Raw genomic sequence first — 11,819 nt, 5'->3', positions numbered from 1 at the left:
GATGTCTCTAGCTTTCAGACATAAGTACATTTTTAATCTGGTGTTCTTTACAGATAACTTTTATGAGCTCCACCTTGTGAAACTGATACCTGTTTAAATATACATCATTTAACTCACTGCCCAGGAGATCATTCATATTACCTTAGTTCAGTGTTTCAGGACTTTTTTTTCATTATGCTTTATATAGTGACTGCTATCAAGTCTGGGTCAACTCCTATATTGATATATTTTCTCCATGATGATATGTCTCTAATTTGGTCTTTAAGATCTTCCAATAGTGCATTCATTGTCAGGGTATCTGGATCCACCCACTTGCTGCTAGATATCCTCTTTTTCTTTTTCCTTCTCTTCCTCCCAGTATTAGTGCCTTTTCCAGAGAGCTAGGTCTCCTGACATAATGTGTCCAAAGTAGGATAATTTAAGCCTGGTTATTTGTTCCTTGAGTGAGTAATTGTGGGTTGATTGTTTTTGATGATCCATTTGTTTGTTTTCCTGGCTGTCTACAGTATTCTCAGGAGTCTTTCCCAAATTCAAAGTTCGAAGGCTTCAATACTCTTCCTATCTTGCTTCTTCAAAGTCCAGTTTTCATTTCCATAGAGTATTGGAGGGAATACTATGGTTTGCACTATTCTGATCTTTGTAGCTACAGACACATCACAGCATATAAATATTTTTTCCAAGAACTTCATGTCGGTTTCATGAGGTGCTAGTCTCCAGCATGTTTCTTAACTACTTGTACTTTACTGTTGAATTTTATACATACTTACTTTTTTTTATGCAATGCAAGAAAAAAAAATAACTAAACAGGATGTTTAAGTTAAAAGTTAAACATTAAAAAACTATTAACCTTTAATGTAAATTTATAACTGTGTTTGCTGGGTAAATGTAATTTATTTACTTATATAACTTGTAACGTATCAAATTATGCATACAAATTAAGATTTTATGTAAATACATAATAATTATAGCAATTTAATCTTTTTTTAAAAAAAAACATTCAAAACTGTTATTTTCCAGCAATAGTAAAACAATTGAAAAATTAAATTGTTTTTTTTTTTAGGAATAATTTTTTGCCAACTTTTAACATTTGCTTGATATGAGAAAGTAACATTTAAATTAAGCAGTTTACAAAGGAAAATTACATACCCAAGAACAATTCAATGGGATTCTTGAGCCTGGTGTTTTTTATCTAAAAGTTCAGTGTTTGGTATGAGGTTAGTCAATTTAATTCTGACGTCTCCTCTTGAACATACATCAATTCTATGTCTTTCGTTTGTTAATATACTATTTATTCAAATAAAACTACTTTCAACTGTACAAGATGTCAGAAAACAGAAATACGTTTGCCATTTCAAATCACCATAAACAACATCTACAAGGAAGCCCATGGAAACCAACAGGACAGGCTATTCGCAATATGATTTCAAGATTGAGCAATCAATTGAAAGTTCTCCAATCTCACATCTATTAGCTTTGCATTGCTAATCTTGCATATGTTTTGTTTATCTTTCATGAACTCAGTGCTGCTTGTGTGATACCAAAACCCAACAAAAGGAATTAAATGCTAAGAAATAAGATTTTGTTGGGAAGGATTGAGCTTTGGAGGGCCACAAACCATTGTAATATCAAAGATGTTTTTGCTACCTATATTTTAACTATCTGTATATTTTTGTTGTAGCATGTTGTGGTTTAGGTATGATTTCCCCACCTAATTTCTGGTTTGTTATTACCCCCATGAAGTCATCTTATCACAGTAATAGGATATATTTTAGTTATTGGTTTTTAGTAATTATATCTCTATATTTCTCTCTGAAAGGATTCTAGGTGGCATACAACATCAGCAAAACAAAATGCCAAATAAACAAACCAATAAATCAGAACATCAAAATAATAATTTAAAAAATCACGAAAGGTAAAACAGCAAAGTGGGCCCCTAGAGTCAATCAGCGGGGTCTGAAACCACATTTGGAAATAAGACTTATTTTAATCTGTTTCCGAAACTGCAGCAAGGTAGAGCTGCATGTTCTTCTGGGACACAAGGGTCCACAAAGTGAGGGCTGTTGCAGAAAAGGTTTTGCAGACTTCACTAAGGAAGCAAAATTTCTACAGGCCCTCTCTGGATGACCAGACTGGAATCTGACCAATACAGGCAATCCTCATTTAATATCCACTCATTCAACAACTGTTCATAGTTGCAATAGCACTTAACAAGGGATACTTATGACTGGTCCTGATAAGCTGGCTGTCACAGTGTCCCTATCTTATATGATTGTGACTCATACTATCATGTTGCAGCAGCCTGGAGTCATGTGATTGCCACTTGTGATCTTCACTGCCAGTTTCTGACAAACAAAGTCAAAGGGGAAGCCTGCAGGGGGTCACAAATAGGTTGTGTGTCTGTGTGAGATTCAACTAATGATGGCAAATGGAACTACTAGATCTGTTATCATAAGCGAAGTGGTCACCCTGGCACATTGCCGTACAACCATGCCACTTAGCATCAGAAATCCTGTTTGAAACCATAGGTAAACAACGAGTACCTGTAAAATAATTGACGATGTGCACAATGTTTTCTCCCAGTTTCAGAGGTGGTATGTCTCTATAGTTCTATTTTCTGGGCAGGAAATGTACTCTCAAGTCCCACTGGCGAGCTTCTTAGAGACATCCAGTTGACCACAAAACAAACAAGAAGCAAGTTCATCACCCCACCTCTCATTGACGGTGTGCAAGCAAGTCTCTTGAAGAAAGGTTGAGATGAAATGATATTGCTGGTATATCAAAGAGCATCAGAGAAAATACAGAAGAGGCAGCAGAAGTTTAATCTCTTGAGCTGCCTGACCAATGGTATTGACAATGTGTCATCTCAAATCGTATTGGACGGGAAAGAGAGGCATGCTTGAACTGTGCAAATACTGTCTTAAATGACACTGACTCACTTAAGCCTAGCCTCTCTACTTTAGCTGTCTCAATCTGTCATACTGTAACATTCTGTTTCATGTCAGATGTTAAAAGTCAGCCATTTTGCTAAGCTGCCATAGTGTCTAATGGGATACGAAAAGCTTACAGTATGTGTCAAAAACTCAGCGGCTGGCAATTAACACGTCCTGTTTACTTCATTGTTCAAAGGTTGCAGGGGTAAACATTTTCTCAATAGCAGAATAGACAATTGAAGGTTGTGGTTGTGGGCACTCAAAACTTCATTTAACATGCAATTGGCAGGATCCTGTCAGATGCTAAATATGTTTTCTTTACTTATAGGTCAAAGGAAGTTTTGGGCAAACCACAGCTAAATGGCTTACGTATAAAAATGAATGTTTGAAGAGACTACAAGAGTCTACAATTAACACAGGTAAGGCAGAAACCCATCTACCACCATCTACCACCACCACCACCACCATGAATATAAGAGCTCTTACATGCCCCCAGCATGTTCCAGTGTTCTCCACGCATTGAGGCTGGGCCGGGGCTTCAGAGCAAAAGTAGAAAAGACAGATTGGCTGTTGTTTTCCTCTTCAGCTGAATAGTGAGTGATTCCCTCTTACTAGAAACATCCATCTTGGATGTAGAATAAATTTAATATGACAAAGTAGAGATGGTATTGAAAATGGACAGGTCAAGAGAATGATTTAGGAAATGATGTTTCACTGGATCTATACAAGAAATTGGCTAAAGTTTTAAAATTTAAAGGGGAACTACAAATGACAAACCAGAAGAGTGACCTAGATAATTTCTACCTACTGGATTGACAAAAGAGGCCTGTTAAAGCCTTAAAGAAATCTGTGTGATGGGACAAAGAAGAAATTAAAATAAATCAAATCCTATGACAATATTTTAATGAGCTAAAGATTATAACTGTTAGAAGTAAAAGCTCTTTGGTAATATCGCTACTTCAGAAATCTTTGCGGCCAAATCATTTGAAATCCAAATCATATCTTTTCTTGAGAAAAACCTACGTCCTTCTGAAAAATACATATATTCTCTTGAACTGACATTTTTCTGTCTCCATATATCAACCAATCCTAAACTGTCCCTGTCAAATGTCCTGTGCGGGGAAATCACTCCAATCCAAATTTCCACCAAACACAATTTTTTCATAACAGAAACCTATTAATATCTCTGTGAGTCATTTATAAAACAATATTTGGTTCTCATTTGAGCCCTAAATTCCTAATATCAAAGTCTTAACCACATGTAAAATAACTTCCATCCCCAACAAATCTACCATGGTTATCAGTCAAAGTTTTAGTTGAGGATAAATGTACAAAACAACTTTTCTTTTCTTTTTTTTCTGCACCTGCTGATATAAATTTTTCATCCAAAGTTTTATAAATCAAGTATTTTATATATTTTTTCTGAGATGAGTCTCTTGAAAGCAAATAATGTCTTTTTTTAAAAAAAATAATGTTTTTTGTTTTATTTTGATGAGTATTTGCTCCATTTATATTTCTTATAAAGCATTTGTAATCCATGATCAAGCCAAAAATTTAGAAAAGTCGATAAATGGAGCATCTAATTCAGTATTATCCCTTTCAGATTCTTATTGCATCTGTTGTGATTTTTGTGTAACCTCTTTTGATACCTCCATTCGTAACTCCTCCAATTTTTAAAATCTTTTTAGATATTCTCTTGTCTTCTGGACAGAGTTCAGTAGAAATATCTGCTATTGAAAAGTAAAAATGATACTTTCCAGTCTGGAAAGATCTTTTTCTGCTTTAATCTTTCAGTCAGAAAAAAAGAATATTCATTTTTTTCTGTGTAAAATCCTGTTAAAATTTCTTTTAAAACAATTATCTTGTATTAAAACGCCACTATGAAATTAGATCCCTTGCCTTCTTTCTAACAAAATGTACCAAAACAGCCCTTGGAAGATTTCTAGTTCTGGCAAATCTAGAATATATATTGTAAAATGCATCAATTTTTGCCTCGTTATTCTTCTATTCTCAATACAAAAAGTTTGCTAGAGATAATCCTTTCTGTAATATGTTCACCAGAAGGCTCAGCAATTGCTCTACATCTCAAACAAAATTCCTTCATTCTTACTTCCAATAGAACCAAGTTGTCTAATTCTCTGTGTCTATCACTCCTGTCTTGCTTTCTAAAACTTTCACTTTGTGTCAGGTGCAAAGAATCAGGATCAAATGTTAAGTTCCAGCCAAACTTACTTATTACTCAAGCCTATGCACGAGAATCTGGGCAACTAACAGTCAGCACTAAACTGGTGCTAGGTAAGTTAACAAAATTCAAGGGAAACTAGATTTAAATCACTTGTGGGAACATAACAACTCTAGGGTTATTCCACTCTTGACAATGACCCCAGGTTCTACCTCTTCTTCTCCTACACTTTGTTATTAACCCATTTTACTTCTCCAGACCTTTTTTTTTTTTTACAGAATTTTCCATCTTCCTGACTTATTTCAGCACTTCTTTCATCTTTATAAATCTTTCATCCAATCACATTTTGAAAGCTTAGTATCAATTAACTTAGTTTCAATTAAACTGTGAGTTCCGTTTAGAAAAGAAAATATAATTGTTTTAGACAGAGATTAAATGGAATGTTGTTATAAAAAGGAGCAATAGCAACAAAAGTAAAATATTTTTTGAAACTAATTTTAAATGAAGGTATTGTTTTAAGAATAGAATAGAATAGAGCTGGAAGGGACTTTGGAGGTCTTCTAATCCAGCCCCCTGCTCAAGCAGGAGAACCTATACCATCTCAGACAGGTGATTGTCTAGTCTCTTCTTAAAACATCACCAGTGATGGAGCGCTCACAATTTCTGGAGGCAAGCTGTTCCACTGGTTGTCCTCACTGTCAGGAAGTTTCTCCTTAATTCCAGGTTGCTTCTCTCTTTGATCAGTTTCTAAGCATTGTTTCTCATCCTTCCCTCTGGTGCTCTGGTGAACAAAATGACCCCCTCTTCCTTGTGGCAGCCCCTCTGATACTGGAACACTACTATCATGTCTTCTCTATTTCTTCTTTTCTTTAGACTAGCTAAACCCAAGTCCCACAGCCGTTCTTCGTATGCTTTAGTCTCCAGGCCTTTGATCATCTTAGTTGCTCTTCTCTGAATTTTTTCCAAACTCTCAACATCTTTTTTGTGATATAGTGACCAAAATTGGCTGCAGTATTATAGGTGTGGTCTTACTAGGGTTTTATAAAGCGGTACTAATATTTCGCATGATCTTGATTCTATGCGTTTGTTTATACAATCCAGGATTGTATTAGCTTTTTTTGGTTGCTGCTGCACACTGCTGGCTCATAGTCAAGTGATCGTCCACTAGGACTTCAAGGTCCCTCTCACAGTTACTGTTTTTGAGCCAGGTCTCACTTAATCTGTACTTGTACCTTTGATTTTTCCTGCCTAAATGTAAAACTTTGCTTTTCTCCACATTGAAACTCATTTTGTTGGATAGGACACATTGTTCAAGTTTATCAAGATCTTTTTGGATCCTGAGTTTGTCTTCTGGAGTGTTGGCTACTCCTGACAGTTTGGTGTCATCTGCAAATTTGATGAGTTCCCCTTCAATTCCCTAGTTTTCCTTCAATTCCGAAGAATGGCTTGGATGCAAGTAAAGCTTTTATTAGAGGCTATTTTATAAAACATAATACTGAATTTAAGAAGAGCTGCTAGACAATAGTCCTAATAAAATGGGAAAATAAGCCAGCCTACTTACTTAGAAAATCCAGCTATCTGGAAAAAGTCTAATGCTGGGAGGAAAGAGAGGAAGAGGATGACTGGCAGCAAGGTGAATGGATTTAATTACAGTGGCTACAAGTGCAACTTTGGAAGACCTTAAAGACCAAAGTTAGGGATAGATTGTCATGGAGAAAATTTATCTATCTGGTTGCTATGAGTAAAGAAAATGAGCTGTTGCTGCTGCTGTTGCTGCTTTCATGTTTTCAACCTTTCCTGATTTCTCTCTTTGTTTTCTCTCTTGATATCCTACTTTATATTCTACTGACATATAACATGAAGTTGTGATCTGGCAAAGGTGATAATTAGCTGAAATATTATCTATCTGACTTATCCAAATGCTGATTGTTACTCATTTTTAAACTTTCTGACTAACCTTTTGGCCTCTTGAGATCAATTTGAATTACTTTCTCTGGTTCACCATATTGTATTTCCTTTTAGCATGTGACCAGAGAAATTCTGAAAATGAAAAACAAAGCAAAAAGTGCACATATAAAAAGGGATGGTTAGGATTTTTTAAAAAATGTAACATTTAACATGTACATAAAGACAAAAAAGGATAAAGAAAAGACAAAGAGAGGTAAAGCATAGAATGGGGGCTAGACATTTATTTTATATTTACACTCCAATGCCTTTTAAGTTTATTTGTCATGGTTACAATGTGACAGTTTGTATTTTGATTGGTCTTGATATTGTTAGTTTAATAAGCTAAGTGTCCCAAACCAAATTACCATTTCTATCTACCTGGAATCTAAGCCAACCATGTTGGTTTGCAACATGGTGCAATGTTAATGTTGAAAATAGTAGCAGAGTAAGTTTGTGATAAAGAAATAAAAAGTGAGATTGCTTCATTTAAAAATTGGCTGGTCTTAACAATATCTGTTTGGTTTATGAAAGAAAAATAAGTTGGCAACTAAGTGCACTTAAGATACTATTTATGGTCAGTATTTAAACCTGTTTTCAGAAAGGTAACTTGGTTACAAATAGTAATTTTATATACACACTAAGTAACAAATATACAAAGTTACCATATTGCAAATGTAATCACTGTAGAGCTTAGTTTAGACATATTGCATTCCTTGGTGATCAATTACTTGTAAACTTTAGTTAACCTTCAAAAATATTCTCTCTCTCCTTCTCCTTCACAGGAATATATTGTAATGGAAGTTTTGATCAGTTTGCTTGCTGGCCTCATTCGCCACCAGGAAATATCTCTGTTGCTTGTCCATCTTATTTACCGTGGTTTAAAAGTGGTAATGTAAACTTGGAAATGCTAAATTATAATACACTATATAATTTTCCTTCCCTTTTGGAGTTTTATATTGGGCATAACATGATCTAAAATGAAGTTCTTCTGTACTAATAGTATCTAGTAGCTTTTGGAGAACTGTCTGCATTATAATCTGATTCTGCTGTCATCAGTACAGAGTGTAGCAATTATAAAAGCAGTGGTACTAAAATCTAGAACTTCATTATCTTCCTACATTTGCAACAGTTCCTAAAACTGAACATCCAAGTTCATAAATTTGGGATGGGGCATCTCTGACTTTCCACATATCCTGAACTGCAGTTACCATCATCTTTCATCACTAGTCATGTTAGCAAAATTGAGTGAAAGTTAGCAGTCTTCAGAAGTACTGTACCCATCACTTTTGCAATAGGAATAATTGTATCATTTCTTAGCAGGTGCAAAGATATGGTATGGCATTCTATTATTACATTTTTACATCTATGCCAGTGCAAAGTTCTCACTATAGTTACCAGTAGTTCTGAATACTTCACATGGCAAATCTGGAGTGATTTTCTTATGGTATTAGCTAATGCTTATCATAACCATATAGGACAGTGGTGGTAAACCTATGGCACGCGTGCCAGAGTGGCATTCAAAGCCCTCTCTGTGGGCATGCGCACCATGCCCCAGAGATGGCAACCGTCCCTCTAACTCACCGAGGTCCCACATGGCCGGATGCATCCCAGCATGGCTGGTTTCCCTCCCCCATGTCCCATCCCTCCTGGCCTTGCATGCTCTCCTTTTCCTGGGCATGACCCACTGCATCTATGCTTCTCTGAACTGTTGGCGGCGGGCTGCGGAGCCCTAGAGTGCGCCGGTCGAGGGGCTGGCAGGCTGTGGTTGCTGATGGACACCGTTGGCCCCCATGCGCTCGCTGGCCTGTGTGTGGGGGCCGATAGTGTCAGGCAGCAGCCACCCCCGGCTCCTGCCTCGCCATGCCCTGCAGCAATGGCATCCCTGCCCTGCCTCACTTTGCCTTGCCTCACCCTGCAGGATGAGCCTCCTGCCCACCACCCCACCTACCAGAGACCTCCTGGATCTCCCCCAACCCTGCCCAGCCCCCACAGGCGTCCCTCCCCACGAGCAACATTGAGGTGACCACGCCCACCTTGGCCACAACCACCCAGTCTGCCATAACCACCACAGCCACACCCACCCAGTGAGCCACGCCCACCTGGCACCCAGCAATAAATAAGTGGGTTTTGGGTTGCAGTTTGGGCACTCGGTCTCTAAAAGGTTCGCCATCACTGATATAGGAAGCAGAATACAAGATTGATATGTTCACATTTTTTATTTCTAGTCAAAGGGAACATAAGTAGCAGAACTAGAAAGACTTCTGTTGGCTAAATGAAAGATCAGTTGGCTATGTTTTTATAAGCATGATCATCACAAAATGATTGTGACATCAACTGAGGGAAACAATATGGAACAATCTAAAAACCATGGAAAACAGAAAAAAGTGTTCATGTGTATTCAAACATAATTGTTTTTGGCAAAAACTGTTCATGATCAGCTGTGTTTAGGAAAGAGATACATTTGAAATTAAGGAAAGATAGATGCCTTAAATTACCCATGGACATTATATCAAAAGACAATAGAGATGGAGAGACACATTTGACCAGAGATCTATTTCCAATAGAAAAAGACCCAAATTATGTTGAATTAATTAATGCTTTGTAACCTCAAGCGCAATTCATTTAAAGCATGACAAAGATATTAAAAGCTATTTAAAGAAATATGGTCTTATCCCATGGGTTTAAGCTTGTAAAAAGATTTAAAAATAGGGAATTATGCAGGCTTGACAGTGTTAATCCACTGAGAAATATTAAGCTTTCTACAGTTACCTCCCAAATAAACAGACATTACAAAGAGCTGCCTACGCTAAGCCAAGTCTCCTTTTTTTGGGCTTTCTAGGCATGCAATGAAAGGATGACAGCAATAAACCACGGCTGAAAAATGAAATGTGTGGCTTGACCTTTGAGCTTGTGTCTGTTTACTTTTAGGAAGCACAAGGAAAGTATACAGAGTCTGCTTGGACCAAGGGATTTGGCAAAACATCGAAAACACAACAGAAGTTTGGAGTAACCGTTCAGAATGCATCGAGGAGAATACTTTTAATGAAAAAGTGAGCAGGGTCATCTTTTATGGGAGATACATTCACCATTTTTCTCAGGAAATCTCTTTTGGCCTACTGAATATAGGCTAAGTGAAACTTGGCTTAATGCCAGTAATTGTACATTGTGGGATCTTGGTGTCCTAGTGGACAATTGCTTAAATGTGAGCCAAGAGTGTGTGGCAGCATCCAAAAAAGGCAATGCAGTCATAGGCTGCATTAATAAAGGATTAATATAGAATCAAGATCAAGCAAAGTTCTAGTACTGCTTTACAAAGCCTTAGTAAGATCACACTTGAAATATTCCATCCAGTTTTGGTCACCATATTGTGAAAAAGATGTTGAGAATCTGGAAAGAGTGCAGAGAAGAGCAACAAAAATGATTAGGGGGCTGGAGACTAAAACATACAAGGAATTGGGGATGTCTAGTCCAATGAAAAGAAGGACTGGGAGGGATATGATAGCACTGTTCTAATATCCTACCAAAATGAGGAGGTCAAACTATTTTCCAAAGCACCAAAAGGCAGGACAAGAAGCAATGGTTGGAAAGAAACAAAGGAAAGAAGCAACCTAGAACTAAGGAGAAATTTCCTAACGGTAAGAGCAATTAACCAATGGAATAGCTTGCTCCATCACTGAAGGCTTTAAAAAAGAGACTAGACAACCATTTGTCTGAAATGATATAGGGTCTCCTGCTCAAGCAGGGGGATTGGACTAGAAGATCTCCGAGGTACCTTCCAGCTCTATTAGTCTATTATTCTTATTTGGTACTGTGATTACAGCTCACCTACGATGCAACTTACTTTGCACGAAAATAGGTAGCATTTGTTTTAGAAAAGAGGGTTAGCATGATTTAGACTGGAGGCTTAGGGATGTCCCCCTCCCTCTCTCTTTTGGGATTACAGACTACAGAGTTTATTCAAAAGAAACATGAAGAACACATCAAACTAATCTGAGAGACAAGCCATAAATACAGTCAGCAAGAGTCCAGATTTGCTTTAGTTTCCTTATTGACTATACAGCCTCCTTTGAGAATTTGCATACTGGGTTTCTGTACTCCAAAGAACCCTAACTTATAGTGATTTTTTACAAGATGAGTTCAAAAGTATAGTTTTAACAATGTTATGGCTCCCAGGTACAAAATATAGATAGGGTTTTCAACATTCAGGTACATGAACAGTAATTAGATAGCACATATGATCTATTTTCCACAATGGACCTATATAAATCAAGATGGGAAGTCAATACAGAATGGAGGTTTGTCTAACAAAACAAAATAAATACATTTCTCTTACACACATACAGAAGGAAGCACACATATACACATAGTGAAAGAGAGAGAGAGGGAGAAAGAGAGAGAGAGGGAGAGAGAGGGAGAAAGAGAAAGAGAGAAAGAGAGAGAAAGAGGGAGGGAGGGAGAATGAGAGAGTGAGAGAGAGAAAGAGAAAGGGGGGAGGGAGAAAGAGAGAGAGGGGGAGAAAGAGAGAGTGAAAGTGAAAGTGAGAGAGAGAGAGAGAAAGAGAAAGAGAGAGAGGGAGAGGGAGAGACAGAAAGAGAAAGAGAGGGGGGAGGGACAAAGAGAGAAAGAGAAAGAGAGAGTGGGGGACAGAGAAAGAGGGAGAAAGAGAAAGAGAGAGAGAGAAAGAGAGAGAGTGGGGAGGGAGAAAGAGAGTGAGAGAGAGGAAGAGAAAGAGAGAGAGAAAGAGAGAGAAAGAAAGAGAG

At 37.3% G+C, this 11,819-nt stretch overlaps 1 protein-coding gene across 1 annotated transcript in view; it reads left to right on the top strand.

The window, feature by feature from the left end:
• Positions 1–2,759: 2,759 nt before the first annotated feature.
• Positions 2,760–11,819, top strand: part of GLP2R (glucagon like peptide 2 receptor) — a 27,681-nt gene continuing 18,621 nt past the window's right edge. Inside the window, exons 1-4 of the mRNA XM_029285175.1 lie at positions 2,760–2,870; positions 3,259–3,349; positions 7,842–7,946; positions 9,988–10,109. Of these exons, the coding sequence (XP_029141008.1) occupies positions 2,760–2,870; positions 3,259–3,349; positions 7,842–7,946; positions 9,988–10,109 (429 nt within the window). The remainder of the gene's footprint in view (positions 2,871–3,258; positions 3,350–7,841; positions 7,947–9,987; positions 10,110–11,819) is intronic.

The sequence above is a fragment of the Protobothrops mucrosquamatus genome, unplaced genomic scaffold (genome assembly GCF_001527695.2).
Source record: "Protobothrops mucrosquamatus isolate PMUCROS unplaced genomic scaffold, P.Mucros_1.0 scaffold1371, whole genome shotgun sequence".
In the NCBI taxonomy this organism is placed as follows: domain Eukaryota; kingdom Metazoa; phylum Chordata; class Lepidosauria; order Squamata; family Viperidae; genus Protobothrops; species Protobothrops mucrosquamatus.
The sequence above is the reverse complement of the archived record's forward strand: the minus strand, read 5'-3'. Positions and strand labels throughout refer to the sequence as shown.